Source organism: Beta vulgaris, chromosome 3 (genome assembly GCF_026745355.1).
Source record: "Beta vulgaris subsp. vulgaris cultivar EL10 chromosome 3, EL10.2, whole genome shotgun sequence".
Classification (NCBI taxonomy): domain Eukaryota; kingdom Viridiplantae; phylum Streptophyta; class Magnoliopsida; order Caryophyllales; family Amaranthaceae; genus Beta; species Beta vulgaris.
In genome coordinates this window covers 7601108-7618470 of record NC_079204.1, presented here as the reverse complement: position 1 = coordinate 7618470, position 17363 = coordinate 7601108, and the positions used below count along the sequence as shown (strand labels likewise).

Genomic DNA, 17363 nt, shown 5'->3' with positions numbered 1-17363 from the left:
GTCTCCTTCAGTACCTGCATTATTACAAGTTTCAACAAAGTGTGCTATATGTTGCTTGGGATTGCCAATGCCATCAAAATGCATGAATTTGGGAGGTTGATAGCCCATAGGCATTTCTAGGGCATCGATTCTCTTTGTATAAGGCTTGGTGTAGTGGTCGTTCCCGTCAAAATCTCCACCAAGTTGGCGTTTGACAGCTGTGGCTATCATATCTTGAATTTGTTGGAAATTGAATGAATCGCCATGAATAGCTCCATCCTTTGCACTAGTCTTTGACTTCATGCTAAATTTGGATCCACCACTATCGCCTTCGCTTTCACCAATCGAACGTTTCTCAAGTTTCTTTGTTAAAGCAGCAAGTTGTTTGCTTTGAAATTTGATTTGTTCTTCTTTTTCCTCATTCTCTTTGGCGAGTTTGTGAATGAGCATCTTCATGTTTGCTAATTCTTCCTCCATGGTATTTGCTTCAATGGTCATGACACTTACATTAACAACGTCCGTCGCTCCATTGATTGACTCCGTCGAAGGATCCACGCTTGGAGAAAAGGATTTATTGCTGTCATGAACAGATCTGCTCTTGGCCACCATGGTCGAGTGAATTTGCTTCATTGCTTGAATGGAGAAAAAGATGAGAGGTAGAGATTGTCCCACCGAGCGTGCCAAATTTGTAAACACAAATTTTAACAATGATCTGCAAAACAGAGTCAAAATAAATGTAACAAAATAGTCAATTTTATTGATTTGAATTTATGAGTACAATCTCTAATATTTTCTCCTCTGATTCAATCTCCACTTGAATTTGATTAGTTCATGAACTAATTTGGTGAGTTCATGAACTGTTGACTTGACTTTCTTGAATAAGGGCCGTCGAGGCTTGATCTCGTCCAAGATTGATTTTTGTTTCCTTCTACCGGGAGAGAATTTGATGTACCGGGAGAGAATTTGATGTACCGGGAGAGAATTTGATGTAACTTGACTGGTAGAGAGACTACTTGAGAAGTTTAGGTTTTGCCTTGTGTTTTTCTCCTTGCTGGCTCTGGAGTCTGATTTCTTCTCTTCCTTCAAGTGAAGAGGAGAGTTCTATTTATAGAGTTAGGAGAACCCTAGGGTTTTCACTTATCTTGCCTCCTGGGCCTCATGGACATAACCTTTTCATTAGCCCATCGTTCATTTAATGGATATTGACCCAACAATAGATGATTAATTAAAATAGGCCTAATTTAGTGATAAGCCCAAATTAATTAAATTTGATGATTATCCATTCATAAAAGTCAACATTTGACTTTTATGATTTTAATGGGTCAATTAAATGTGTGATATGGCATATAATAAATTTTTTATGCCTACACCTACTAACAATTAAACCCTCCAACAAAGACAAAAACAAAAATATAATGCAGCATTCCAAGAACATTAACATATCACAAAACAGTAAACCATCCGAGTAAAGTTCATCAACCCAAAAAAAAAGAAAATAAAACATAATACTCAGATTTTCGGGAAAGAAAAACCAGTTAAAATCATACAAACCCCAAAACTTGGAAGAAGTATTTGAACTTCCTGAATGCTCTGGAATTTTATCTCCATTATCATCATCATAATGCTTTGAAATTCCCTTTTTTCTCACTCATTTTTGGGTATTATTTATGAGTATAAAATATTGATTTGTTGCGTTTTTTTTTACGTAAGTAAGTATTAATCTTCGACGAAAATCTAAACCCAGAAAAAAAAAACAAAAAAAAGAATTTTGAGGAACACCCAAAATATAATTAGTGCGCGAAAATGGAGTATTTGTCAGAGCGTTTACATCTTTGGTGAGGTATATAAAGATGATGCATTCTACCGTTAGAATTGTATAATTAGCTATAATGCGCGTAAAAGTACGCGTACATTAGCGATTACAATGGTATTATTGCTGTAATGCGCGTAAGATGACGTTTATGTTAGCTGTATATTTGTGCTATTGGTTGTAATGCGCGTTGAAGAAACGCGTACCTTAAGTCCTTAACGGTTATTTGGAAAGTTTTCTTTATTTTGAATAGATGGTTTTTGGGAAAGTTTTGGGTGCATTCTGATTTTGGCATACTGAGGAATGATAAATATTTGACGGGTAAATGTGTTAGATACAAATTTTCATGTAACAAATATTGTTTTTTGTTTGTCTATATGATATATATTGTTTGTGTATGTAAATATTTTTTTCCCCCTTATTTGTTATACGAAAAACAAACAATATTTTTCTATACACAAACAACATTTGTTATATACATAAGCAACATTTCTTACTCAAAAACTTGTATCTAACTCGAGCTGATCAACTCCGTCCCGTCCTGCAGGTCCGGCCCAGTCCGTTTTTTGAGCGGGATTGAAGAATTTTTGGCCCGCGGGGGTCCGATCCGACCCGTTTTCCCGCCTTTGGGTTGTGCTTTCGACAAATCAAAAATGACTTTTCAGTTTTTTTTGGCTCGGTCCGATTTTGTCCCGAAATAACAGATTTTGGGCACAAAAAATAGGCCTGAATTTTGGCCCGACCAATGAGCAATTCTTTTTGATGTGGTCCGACCCGTCCCATGATCACCTCTATATCTAATACACCTACCCGTTAGATATTTATCAAACCTCATATGATAATGCAGTCAAATTGTTTTCTCCATAGAAGTAAATAGATTCAAATTGGTTCAACTTTATATAAAGGTAGATAAAAAAAGGTAATTAAATATTTGAGCAATGATAGATAATTTAATACTGAAATACTACTAATGTAAATTTGAATTTTTATTTTTATTTTTCTGTTTTAATAAGTAAGAAGAAATTTTCTAGTTAGAGACACGACATTGTTTTTATTTTTCTGTTTTAATAAGTAAGAAGAAATTGTTTTCTCCATAGAAGTAAGTAGATTCAAATTGGTCCAAGTTTATATAAAGGAAGAAATTTTCTAATTAAATTAGGTTTCTTCTCTTAATTTTTATGGAAAGTTTATTTTATGTGAAATTGTTTTGCTAGAAAATAGTTCAAGTATGATTGGTTTGTTAAAATTATTTTAACTTTTTTTTATCTCATAGTTGTCCCAACATTAGACGGTCTATTTCATAATGATATGTCACCTTTATAAAATTGTTAAATAAGTTATTGATGATTGAGACATAGCACTATCCCATAAAACTTTTAAATTAGCTTAAGTTAATAAAGGAATTTATAATATATAGATTTAACAAAATAGCTAACTAAGTTCTTTGACCTGCCCTAATATAATTGCACAATTTTATATTCCTATCCCATTATTAGTTAGTGATAATAATAAGAAAATTTGAAAAATGTAATTAGGTTATTACTCTCTTTATTAACAGATGATGTAGTAAGAAGCCAATAAACCGTACCACTAGAGCGAAGCTCATGTGGTGATTAGGGTAGTCTTATTGCATGTGCAATACAATTGACATGCACTAGTAATAGAGCCGATCATCTTGGCCCGGTCCGACTCGATTTTGGGACGGGTTTCGGACAGAAATTTTGGCCCACGATTGGGTCCGACCTGATTTTTTTTGCTTTTGGCAAGCCAAAAATGCCCGGGTCGAAATAGCGGGCTTTGGGCACAAAATTTTGGCACGGCCCGACCAATGGGCAATTTCTTAGGCGCAGTCGACCCGATCGATGATCACCTCTGACTAATAAGATTAGTCTATGTACCGAAATACTTAATTGATATAATTGATCAGTGAACTATTTTCGATGGTTCACATTTGTCTTTGCCCTTGCGAGGTTGATTATTGTTGAAATATTGGTATCACGACGAAGATGGAATATACTTCCTCCTTATCAAATTAAAATGCAACAGCTTCTAAAAATGGATGTTTTAAATTAAATGCAACACTTTCCTTATTTCTATTTTTGATATATTTTTACCCCTAAAATTACCAAAATATCCTTATTAAAAAACTAAAACACATATTATACTACCCAAATCAACTAATTACAAACCTAATCAAAATTAATCTACCCACAACTCACCACCAATTTTAAATAATGGTATATTTTTACCTGACGGAAGTAATGGTACACTAGTTATTAGGCCCGAGCTATGCCCCGGTAAGAAAAAATTTCATTTACTAATAAAATACTTTACGATAATAACACTAAATACAACTTAGTCTAGTGGTTAAGACTTTAGTATATGTACTTGAGGTCTTGGGAACAAACTCCTATACTACGCAATTTCTAAATTTTTTTATTGTACAAGGATTACATGAACTAAAACTCCCTACGGATCACATAGATGACTTTGGTCTACACTAATAGGTAAACATAAGACTAACTCGTAAAAGAGTGAAGGTATGATAATGTTTAGGAAAAATTGATAAGAATAATCCAAACCATTACTGTTCCGCTCAAAATAATCCCAATTATAGGTTATTTTAGAATAATCCAAACTATTGAAAGTACTTTCTCAAAATAATTCAAACTTTTAATTATCCTATATATAATAGACCCAAAAGGGATCATTGAAGGGAAAAATAATAAAAGTTTGGATTATTTTAATTGGGAAGGTACCCCAAATAGTTTGGATTATTCCAGATTCCAGAATAGCTCATAGTTGAGATTATTTTGAACGGAACGATCATAGTTGAGATTATTTCTGTCAATTTTTCCTAATGTTTATGTTGTGTAGGTAAGATTTTCTATTTGAGTTAATAACGCCATTTATTGTTACTTAAGGTATTGTAACAGTTAACTAAATAATTGATTTTGATGGGTCATGGACTCATGAGTGGCATTAAAGATGTAATTAAGGACTTTAGGGGTCGTTTCAAGCAACTTTTTGGGAGGTGGTTTCATAATTTAACTTGCACTTAGGGGTAATTACTATTGATAAGCCATAAATTTATCTACAAGTAGTAATACGAAAAAAATTGTGCAAATTGAAAACCAAAAAAACAATGACATCGATCTTATGGTCAGGCAAATATAAAAGTGGTTTCTCCTAAACATATTATGGGACAAAATTAATTTACATTAATATGGTCAAGCAAATTGGATACTATTGTTTGTCAATATATGCAATATGTTGATGACTTTTACACATGTTAATGCACTACTTTGATTGTTTTAGTTATGTTTGATGAATATGATGATCATTAAAAAAAAAAAATATTTTGGTGGTGGTTTCAAGTGATGGTAGTATTATAAAGGAGCGCGCTAAAGTGAAGGAAAAAGTATCATCGAGTTGAATATTATAACAATGTATGTTTTTTAAGTAGGTAAAATAAAAGACCCTAGTAAACTGGCGCATCTCGCAAGTATATCCGGCCATATTTACATGTCATTATGAGCCTATGTGCATACTATATATATAGGAAAATACATGGTAGTTATGAAATTAAAGTCCACTTTTTCTATTATATTTCCTACGTAATTTTTTGTTCTGTGAATTGCTTTTAGCAGTAGCGGGCTAAGGTGAATAGGTGATGAGAAACCCCCCTCGTACACATTTGTAAAATTTGACCCTTAATTCATTGTATAAAGACATACTCTATTTTCATCAACCAAAAAAGTTTACTAAATTTTTTAAAAAATGGCAATAGCATGATAGATATTTTTAATAAAAACATTGAAATTTAATCAATTACTATTTCTAAATGATATATAAAATAACTGACAATTGGACGAAATATTAACTCATTACATTAATTTAATACTTCTATATCGTATATACTTCCTCCATAACAAAACAGATATTACACTTTAAGAATTACAGGGTTAAAATAGTTCTATTCTAACATGCACATTAGTATTAGCGAGCAGGCTCGATTTGCATTTTGCAAGAAACCATCTCCTAAAGTTCTAACTATAACAGGATTAGGAATCACAATCACATGAGAATTAGGTAATATTCCTATAAATGGCCCATTACTTATACATTCATTTATCCATAAAATGCTATACTATTGACTATTTACAAACATTATTACAAGAGTACTAGAGAAGAAGCAATAGTAAGTACTCCTGTACTAAATTTGATTTATCACTCGAGATTTAGTAACCTCCTCTCAACTTTTTACTCTCTTCTCTCTCCTCTTCCACAAAACCCTAATTTTCAACCTAGGGGCTATCACCACCCTTTTGGGCGGTGGTAAGCCCCCTTTCTCCATTTGTTATTAGCTTTTTTTATGTTTATGTTTCTAATAAATTTTAGTCTCTTTCTAATGGAGAGTTTTTTCTACCCATATATTAGGTTATATCTACCCATATATTGGGTTTTATCTCTCTCCATGTGAGAGTTTGGAGACGTTGTTTTTGGGTTTTTGTGTAATTCTAGATGTTAATTTGTTGATCGAAATTTGCGCGGAGTTGCAACAGATGTCAAGACTTCATTTACAATCAATTGAATTAAATCCACTTCTATTTCAAAACTACAAAAGATCGGCAGACCCCCTTGCAGAAGGCTGCATCAGACAGCGATGTAAAAGACGAGGGTGTTCAAAAGTGCTAGATCTACTCAACGATCGTGGTTTTATCATATTAGAATTGTATTTATTTCATTTTGATATGTATTTGTTTATTTTCTATTTCTATTATAAATGTCGTATGACTTTGAATCAATGAATTAATGTTATTTAAAAAAAAAAAAAAATTACTCCTGTACTAGTATTACACGCAGTTTTATCACGCAAAGCATTAAGCAGGCACACTGTAACTCCCGCCATTTGACAAACCAATCTTTCTCTCTCCTCAAACCCAGAATTTCGATCATCAAACAACACTAAAAAACATGCAACTCAACAATTTTACTCCAGGTGACAACGTAGAAATCATCAAAACCTCGAAATTCACGACTTCATTCTACCCAGCAAAAATCATTCTCCAAGAAACCGACAATCAAACGAGCAAGAGAAAAAGAAGGAAGAAGAACAAGAGAAACAAAGAAGATGATGATGATTATGATGAAGAAGATGAAGAAAAAGAGGTGGTTTTTATGGTACAGTATCAAACCCATTTAAACGACATTGTTTATTTCGTTGATTCCGGCGACATTCGACCTGTTCCGCCGGAAAATGACCTCACTGATCGCCGGAAGTTTGAAATTCACGAGAAAGTGGATGTTTTGCGAGATGGGTGTTGGATTAAAGGTACGATTTTGGGGATTTTGTATGAGGGTTTGAAGTATTTGGTGGAAATTGATGGTGATGATGATGTTCCAATTGAAGTGGGTAGGTCTTGTTTGAGGGTTCATCGTGATTGGTGTGATGGGTTTTGGAATCCTCCTTTTGATTATGTTCAGGTATTGATTTGTTGGGATTTCGTCGAAATTTGTTAATTTTGCGGTACATTTTTGGTAGGTGTGATTTGATTTTTGGTGTAGAATTTGGTTTTTCAAATTTCTTTTGAGTATATTGATTTTGTGGGTAATTTTGGCTGGTGTGATTGGTTTTTGGTTTGATGACTGTTGAGTTGTTCAAATTTCTTCTGATTTTACTAATTTTGTTGGGTGAATTTTGGCTGGTACAATTTGAATTTTGGTTTTGATTTTGGTTTGGTGGTTGTTCACTGATTTTGTGGTTGAATTTTGGGTTAATGAGCAGGATTTGCACATTCAGTTTATCTTTTGTGTATTCACTTGATGTTTAGGCTATTATCAAACAAAGTGTTGTGGCTAATCTCTTTGCTGCATTTGGAATTCGAGCTCTATCTTCAATTATCTCTACCATTAGTTCTTATTAAACATTTCCCTGCTTTTGTCGGCCCTAAATTAGAGTACTTGTTGATGTTTTTATGTGTCTAATTAGGTTATGGCTGTTGGTTGATGGTTTATATACATTTTCTGCATATTTCTTTGCTTTATAATTGATTAATACAGTAATTGTTTACTTGATGATCTTGTTACTTACCATTGTGATTTTGAAATTTCAGAGAAACTCAATCAAGATGGAACAAAATGCTATTTGTAAGCCAGAGACGATCGCTGAAGTCAGAACTCATGCCAATAGCAGGAAATTGAAGTTAAGGTTCAAAGGGGCCGAAAGATTATTAAAGGCGAAGTTTAGCCCTAAGACAGCTGTTGAGGTCAAAAGTGATCAGGATGGGTATCAAGGCTCTTGGTATACTGCTATTGTTGTTGGCTCAGCTGGAGTTGGCAAGTTTCTGGTGGAATACCAGACCCTCAAAACTGACGATGAGATGGAGCTCCTCAAAGAAGTTGCAAATGAACAGGACATGAGACCTTGCCCCCCGGAGATTCCTCGACATCATAGATACAAGGCCCATGAAGAAGTAGATGCTTGGTATAATGATGGATGGTGGGAAGGTGTAATTTATGAGGTTCTTGATGACTGGAAATACATTGTCTTCTTTGCTTCAACAAACGAGAAGTTAGTTTATCAGCATCCAAACCTGAGACCTCACCAGAATTGGGTTGATGGGAAATGGGTTCTAGCTTTGCCGGTATGATTTTTGGAATCTGTATGTGGCCTTTTTTGTTGTGCTTTGATTGTGTTGTACTATCTTAGTAGCAATAGTCCGCCAGTCAGGAGATTTCTTGCATAAGATGAAGCCGCTGTCTGTGTGAGCCATACTTCTAACCTTTATATACCTAATTACCGACCTAGTCTGGTTGTGTTGATCAAAACAGTTCTTGAAATTGCTGCTTTGTTACACCAATTGAATCTGACTCGCGGAAAAATAGATTAAATGCATTAAAATAACTGGAGCATTGTCCTAAAGTGATTTCATCAATGTTGAACATCCAATACACACCCTTTCTTCTCATCCATATGTTGTCTTTGACTTATTCAGTTCTAAATATGCAATACCGAAGTGACATGACTCATATGTGCTCAAAGACTTTTCATTTCATATTCCCGTTGTTTTCTTGAATTCTTCTCAAAGATTTAAACTTAGTACTCCATAATCATGTACCAACAAGGACGAAACCAGGAAAATCAAGTATTTTAGCCATAGTTTTTAGCAAGGTTAGGTAGTGGGAACATGTAAGCTGAGATGCAGGTTTCTAGAACAATTTGTCAACTAACATCGCCTAGAGTAGAGGTCATAGGAGATGTTGCAAGTCACAAGATGACCATTTTCCTCTTTATGCATCCAAGTAAATCATGCTATTAGTGTGACCATGAGCAATAATTGGAAAAAGAAAAAGGGAAGGCTTGTCAGTTTTCCTCTTCGTGGTTATACATATTGATTGAAGTAACTTCCTTTTTTTTTTGCTAGACACAGATTAAATGTAGGATATTTTTTTTCAGATTGATTAACAACAACAAAATTGTATACTTCAGATTTCTGGAGTAATATTATTCCTTTCTTTAAATTTATGGTCAAATTTGAGGACTTTGGCCTTTTCACTTTTTTTTTTCTTGTGTCTTCAGTTTTCACAGCTATCTTTTTGCTTGCGCTGCAGAATTCTATAAACGAGATGAATTTTGCCTCAGAAGAAGCACTACGAGAAAATTTTAGAGAAGGTATGCTGATAGAGGTCAGAAATGATGACGCTGGTGACACGTGTTCCTGGTACACAGCCACTATCATCGGATTTGTAGAGAAGAAAAAGTTCCTGGTTGAATATGACAGCCTGAAAACTAATGATGAGAAGCACACTTTAAGACGAGAAGTGTCTGCTATCGACGTTAGACCTTTGCCTCCTTGTAATCTGCATTTTGGTCGGTATAAATGTTCTGAGGAAGTTGATGCTTGGCGTGATGGTGGGTGGTGGGTAGGTGCAGTTTCAGAAGTTCTGAATAGAAATAAGTATATTGTGCAATTTTCTTCTGCTGGTGGTGATAAGTGGGAATATGATCATATGAGTTTGAGACCTCATCAGGATTGGATTGATGGAAAATGGATAACTCATGAGGTAATTATTCTCCTTTTCCTTTTCCTCGTCTGATAAACTTATTTTTATTTGTCTGGAAGTTGAGTTTATTTTTTTTTTCATTTCCCCAAATTGCTTAGAGGCATAAAACATATTGTTTTGCTAAGGTAGTTTTAGCCATGACAGTAAATGAAACCTGCATTATTCCGATGTACCTTTCAGGTGGTCACATATGCCACTGAGGGGTTTTATATGATACTGGAGAATAGTTATATTACTAATCCTGCTTATTCTGCACGTTCTATTTATTTGTGTTTATAATTTTCAAGCGCAAGCTTAATTTACTTCTTATATGTTCCATATGAAATATGTGCATATGTGTGTGTCGATGGCGCTGTTTGCGTGTGTGTGTTTGGGCAGCTAAAACTTAGTAAAGGACTTCTTGTTGACATTTTTTTCTGACGTTGATTACTTTTCTTGTTGTAAAAAAGGTAAATTGGGACACGCTCTTAGTCTGGCTACTAATTTCCCAGAAAAGCATTAGACACGGTCCTGAGCCCACAGAGAGCCATGCTTAAAACTGAATCGCCACTTTTTCTTTTCCGTCTTATAGCATGAGAAATTGAAAACCATTATAGGCAACCTTGTTGTTGGTAAGCTCAATGAAGTGGCTTCAGTGATCTGCACAAGGGGATGCAGTATTCAGAATTTAAGTGTCACCACACTTAAGGAGCCACATCAAATCGACATCCTTAGATTAGATATGTTCTGATGCTTCGTTCTGCTAAATGAAATCTATAATTTGTGACTGAAGTTTTCTTTAAACAACTGCTATAAAATCACTTCAATTCATCTTTGTAATGGAAGATCAATGTGAATTGGGTTGGACATAATTGCATGGAAATTTGAGACTCAATTGATAATTGAGAAATTTAGATTAAGTAACTTCCAGGCCATCAGTAAGCTCTAGAATGAGTGGTCACAGAAGCGTCAATATTGCCATTCTGCGGAAAACACTGATTATATCTAGCCAACTGCATATTATATCATTCAAACACTTGATTCTTAAAGCGCCTTTCCATCACCCTTTCATTTAAGCTGTCTGCAATAAAACACAACCTTGGAGGCGACCAATTCAGTACTTTGCCGGAGTTTCTGTGAAAATCACATAGTTTAGGCTACTTACCTTTTCCTGATTCATTGTTGCAAAAAGGCATGAAAGCAATTGGATAAATCCAAAAGCACGCCTCTAGTTCACAGGTTAGATTGTCAAATGCTGATTTTCTCATCTTGGAGACTTGCACCAATATCTTACATTATCTCTCTGTAAATGAATGATGCAGAATCTTTTATGTGGTTCTGGTGTTTATAGATTCTTACATGGTAGTAGAAGTCTGCATAAGCTTTTTTGATGGGACCAATTGACCACTCACCACTCTACTGATCAGTTAACAAATACTGTTACTGATCAGTTAACAAATACTGTGTCTCTCGATCAGGAAATTCGATACATGAAAACTTGGATTTAATCTAGATCTTGTCCCTTGAGAAATTTATTTCAGAAAAATAAGGGAACAAAAAAAAAAAGGTGGATCTAGTACAGGTGAAAACATTGTACAAAATAGATAATGTACAAGGAAGAAGATTACTGCTAGTAATTAATATACAGTTGCATTCAGTTCCACCATATACTTCACCAGCATATAGGGTATGCCAGTAATTGCTTAATGCTTTCTATGTGATTTTGAGTCTTGGTATCCCTTATTGTTAAGTGTGATAATGTAAATAGGATCTTCTAACTATAAATCCAGACATGAAAACTTTTTCAAAAAGCAGTGGTTGTAAGTACATTCTTTATCTTCTTCGAAGGTCAATGAACAGCGTGTGTCCTCATATTCTTATGCTATAAAAAATATTATTGTGGTACCCTGGATATATTGATTCTGCATATACCAATATTTTTTCCCCACGTACTGCATGCTGACATTTTTATTGCATGCAGCATAGGTCATCTGACTTAAAATTGAGAACTTCATCCTCTGAAAGGCGATGCGCTCAAAGCGAAGCTGACAGAAGTTTTGGCAAGGGTACAAGGGTTGAGGTTAAAAGCAATGAGCCAGGCTATGAAGGATCTTGGTACACTGCAGTTATTGTTAGATCAACAAGAAAGGGTACATATCTGGTACAGTATCTGACACTCAAGACAGAGGATGAAATAGAATCTCTCAGAGAAGAGACTGAGGCTCAAAATATCAGACCATGCCCTCCTAAGATAGAAGTGAGTGGCTGCTATTTTTTGCTTGAGAAAGTCGATGCCTGGTATAATGATGGGTGGTGGGAAGGTGTGATTTCTAAAGTTCTTGCTGATAAGAAATACATGGTGTATTTCGAAACATCCAGAGAGGAATTGGAATTTGATGATGTATATTTGAGGACTCGTCAAGAATGGATTAACGGGAACTGGATAGCTGCAAATAAGGTATGACTTCGAATTTGCAGGAGACTGATGTTTTAACTGAGAAGTTAGTTTGAGAAGAATTCAACAGTCTGCAAACTCTACTCAGAGAGTCAGAGTTATCTCCACCGTGGCTATTTACCAAACTGTTTACCAGTAAGTTTACTCAGAGGGGATAATTTTGTAATTTTCCCTTGGAGTGGGCCCTACCATCGTACTCTCTCTTGTTCCGCAGAGAACGTATGAACCTTCTCCTACCCTTATTGTTTTTTTTGGCAACGGGAAAACAAGAAACAACCTAATGGCGCAATCAGCATTTCTACAAACCTTTTGACGACAACATAATCAATATTATTAAACAAAGAAATCAAAATATAAATTAAATGGTGTAGATCCTTATGCGTCTTCATCGGACTTTGGAGACATCGAGCAGCAAGAGAAGAATTTGTCCGAGACATTACATTCTTCGGTTTTGGCTACCATTATTGTTGATGGGTGTTATTTCTTCCAGCTATTCATCAAATTTGGCCTTGTCTGGTACTCTTGTCACTAAATAATTCAGAGATAAAATGCCAATTTTCGAGTGTGATGCTAGATCGTCCAGATTTCCCAACATCTACTGTTGTAAATCATATTTTACCCATTTCCATTTAACTCTTGTATAGTTTACTAGTTTAGCATAAACTTAGTATGTATATAGTTGAAATCCATCCCTTTTGCAAAGTTGACTCCATTATATGGGAATATATAACTGTTATGAAGGGCCAAGGCTTGCGTATCCCCTACGCACCAAATTATGTGCTTTCAACATGTTTTAAAATATTGCCTCATAAACTATCATTTCACAAGAAGACAACTCTTCCATTAGTGAAAAGGGATCGTATCATTTCACTATTAGACAATTTTATTTACTTGTCGCAGTCAGCCAATGATGTCAAATTTTGTCAGAGTATACCATTGAAAATCCTGTGATCAAGATACCGATAAACATTAAACAGCTTATCATTACAGCCTTGACACACCTAATTAATGTGATCATGACTACTTTAATTAGGGTGGAGCAAGTCCACAATTTTGGGAGAACTTGTTTAATAAGGAAACCTGCAATTAAGAGTTCCTGATTTAGAACTTTGACACGCGGATAGTGCATATAACAAAGGTACTCTGAATGATTTCGGGAAAAATTAGAGGGTGAATTTTCTTACGTACTTTCCCAAGCACCTCTTATTACTCGACATAATTTCCTGAACACTTTGTGACATGTTACTATTTGCAAATTGCAGTTATGCATAAGGAAACCCTCGGCAAAGTAGTGTTATAAGTTTATAACCCTACGAGAGCTGCAAAAGTTTATATCCTTGAGGACTTGAAGATTCGAACCTGTATAACCTCTGAACTACAAATTTGGTTCCGATCAACTAACAAACTCACCATTGATTAGCTCCCATCTGTAGTTTTGGGTGTCAAAATTCGTTAAGATCAACAAACATATGCAATAACAGCAGATCAAGCTAAGCTTGGCCTAGTGGAAAGGAGAGCACCTTCATCTTATCTACTTAGAAAGAACATGGAGATAACAGCAAAGGGGAAAAGGGACAAAGGGATATATATAATATAATGCAGAGGGCTATCCGAACTGCTATTCAATCTACTTAGGACTTCAATCTTAGATTCTTAACTACACAGCAATAAAATTAGACAATGGCAAGTCAGATGCCGTTGATCATATCGACATAGCACTCCGAATTCAACACTCCATATGCAACAACCACTGAAAAAATCCTAAATAACTTCAGCCAAAAGAGAGCCCAAGACAATGACATGTAAATGTATGTTGCATTTGGAAAATAAACCAGCTTTACAACTGTTTAAATTACATTCAATGGTACAACACAAACATCACAGTGACTAATTCCAAAGTCATTTTCAGTATGCATGAATTGGTAGTACTTTGGCTTACAAATTTATGTACAGATATTCACTGATTTCCGGCACCTTAGTGAAAAGAAAATATTGTACTCCGGAAAGCATACGCAGAGAACCACAGAGGAAGTGCCGAGTTGCTCTTTACTGCAAACATTTCTTTCCAGACAGCAGTGCTCCTATTGTAGACCAATACCTGTTTATGTGTTGCCAGAAAAACACACTCGCCCGTCTGACTAATCGGGAAAATTCCTGGACCTAATCCTCTAATACATCTAAGACTCACCCTATCTACCATTCTCCAATCCTGTTTCTCATAATCCTCCAAAACCCATATATCCATCCAAGCATCAGAAATCTGCATCAGCGATAAACAACCATTTGATTCCAACAGATACATCCTATTTCCCGTTCCAGAACTCATTTTATCCGGCAAATAAATCTTCCTCCAAACATCAACCTCCAAATCTAATACTAGTATACAGGAATAACTCACTGTCAACCAATGTAACATCCCATTCACAAAAACAACTTGATTTCTGTTCATTTGGGTGAAATGTTCCTCCTGCAATGTCACAAACTTCCTCCATTTGTTTACATCCGAATCATATACCATGCATATGAATGTCTTAGTGGGGCTATAACCAAACGGGCGATGATACCCGGCCAAAACAACATTGAATTTGCTATTATCAGATAAATTACATGCTATACCAACCAAAGTTGCCTCACCATCAGGGTAAAACCGAGTGACAGGTCTTTCCCTAGTTTTTGGGAGCAACTTAAACTCCCTTGTCATAGGATTACAAACATAAAACACACCTTTATCAGGTATACTTGAGCAGCATAACAACCCATTACATGAGGCTCTAACTTTAACCCTATCTTTCAGAAAATCCAATGGAAATTCAGACACACCCCTCAAATAATCAACACAAATTAAGCTAGATTTAAATTCAGAAACCTCAGTAATCTCAACCAATATCATAGAGCTTTTTGCAGACATTTCATTGAATAGGTGAACAAAGTACTTATCAGACAGCAATTGGTACCAATATTTGCATACAGTCCTGAATCTAAAGAGGGATTTTATGGGTAATCTTGCTAAAATGTGAAGAATAACTTCATCTGGGAAAAACCCATTTGTTGAATTCACTGAATTCATCTTCTGATTGCAATAACCAAAACAACGAGAAAAGAAAAGAAAAGGAAAGGAATAAAATTTGCTTACCAAGGAAGATACTTTGTAAGCTGGAATTTGATGGGGTTATTCATATTCATGAAATGTGAAATGGGGTTTGAATAATTTTTAAGTGAATAAATTTTTGTGAGGGACAAGAATTGGTGAGAGAGATAGAGATGTGGTTGATAGATGAATCACTTATGAATGATGATCAAAGAATACATCGAAGGAGAAACAGACAGTTCCGGTTCTATGATTTTATCTCATAGAGACATGGACATCAATAGTTTGCACGTTGACTGCATATGCCCCTAATTTCTTTTTTTAAAAGACCCTAACTTTGTTTTTGTTTTTGTTTTTGTTTTTGTTTTTGTTTTTGTTTTGTATGACAACCACACCACATTTAATTATTGGGCTCATGGCAGTGAATACAAATGGCCGATCCCCCATAGTACTAGTAGTCTAGTAGGGAGGTAAATTGGGTGGGAATGGGTCTAGTTTGGTGGGAGATGAGGTGAGTATGGGGATCAAAATCGTATTCATAATGGGTAGTGGAGCGGGTGTGAATCTATACAAATATATTAAAAGGCGTGCATAATCAAGAAACTGTGTCACGTCTCGCTCTTCCTATGAAGTTTTTGTATGGGTGGTGGAGCGGGTATGGATCTATACAAATATATTAAAAGGCGTTACTGTATGGGTGGTGGAGCGGGTGTGGATCTATACAAATATATTAAAAAGGCGTGCATAACCATAACCAAGAAACTGTGTCACATGGCGCTCTTCCTAGGAAGTTTTAGTTCATGTAATTCATGTACAATAAATTTTTTTAGAAATTGCATAGTATAAGGTTTAATCCCGTGACCTCAAGTACATAAATTAAAGTCATAACCATTGGACTAAATTGTATTTATTGTTATTATCATAAAGTATTATATTAATAAATGAAATTCTTTGTTATCTAGGGCGCAGCCTGGGCCTCATAACTAGTTTTATGTTATACATCGTTTCATCTCCACCCACCCTGTTTTTCCTCCATAGATTTATCATTGAAGAAGGCAAATTGTTTTACGATATATTCCTTTGATTTTAATCTTAAATCTACAATTTTTTCTTGAATCACTATTTTTTCTTGCATTTCTCAATTACCAAATTGTCAATTGTTCCCTTTTAATATAAGATGTAATTCCAATTAGATATAACTATTTTATTTGACCATATTATAGTAGTAGTGGTAGAATGTGTTGGGAGGATAGTTGGGTCGGGTACGAAGTAAGTGTGGATACGTTGGTGGGGAGACATAGATGGTTTTGAAAACGTACTCGTTGGGGAGGGTTTGGTCTAGAAATCACAATGGATGGTGGGCGGGGATGTAATGAGATTTTTAGGCCGATGCATGAGTGGAGGGACCATCCTTCACACTCGCACCACCCAATTGACATCCTTATGGTCTGCAGAACTTAAAAGTTAAGGCAAAATCATAACATATTTATATAAGATTTCCTTAGTATGGTTACGCCACGTAGCTGTTCCCCGTGGCAAAAATCAGACTTCGCAAGTTCACATTCTAAAGATATATGTTATTCTTCTCATAATATAGTGTTTGTATTCCATTTTGAGTGTCCTAGAAGACCATAATGTTACTTTTTTTTTTAATATTCTAGATATCTCCTTGATTTACCCAAAAAACATGTGCACTATCATTTATTTACTTCTTCAAATTAGTTTTTTCGCATAATATTAATTGTTTGTCATTGCATGTTTTGCTTACCTTAATTTTCGTAAAAGATGAGTAATAAGCATTATATTATGCGATGGAGGGTAGCTATGTTGGTATATTGGTTTGAATGAAAAGGATTTAGAAATGGGAAAAAAGAACAAGGTAACTGAAATTTTAGCAGAATTACATTTGAAGTCCTTAGCCCTAAAAGAAAAGTTGACTTTTAGCAATATTGATGTCATATTCTAGAGATCTACTTACTTGCCTT

The 17363-nt window shown here is 35.1% G+C and overlaps 2 protein-coding genes across 2 annotated transcripts; one reads left to right on the top strand and one right to left on the bottom strand.

Moving 5' to 3' along the window:
- Positions 1 to 6564: 6564 nt before the first annotated feature.
- LOC104888492 (protein AGENET DOMAIN (AGD)-CONTAINING P1) lies at positions 6565 to 13030 on the top strand. The gene is made up of 4 exons (XM_010673494.3): positions 6565 to 7276; positions 7906 to 8436; positions 9404 to 9856; positions 11817 to 13030. Exons 1-4 carry the CDS (start codon positions 6767 to 6769, stop codon positions 12297 to 12299), a joined length of 1977 nt encoding a protein of 658 aa, XP_010671796.2. The 5' UTR covers positions 6565 to 6766; the 3' UTR covers positions 12300 to 13030.
- A 1056-nt stretch (positions 13031 to 14086) lies between these two features.
- On the bottom strand, positions 14087 to 15754 carry LOC104888491 (F-box protein At5g49610). Its single transcript, XM_010673493.4, has one exon. The coding sequence runs from the start codon at positions 15355 to 15357 to the stop codon at positions 14266 to 14268; it is 1092 nt and encodes a 363-aa protein (XP_010671795.1). The 5' UTR covers positions 15358 to 15754; the 3' UTR covers positions 14087 to 14265.
- Positions 15755 to 17363: the final 1609 nt, after the last annotated feature.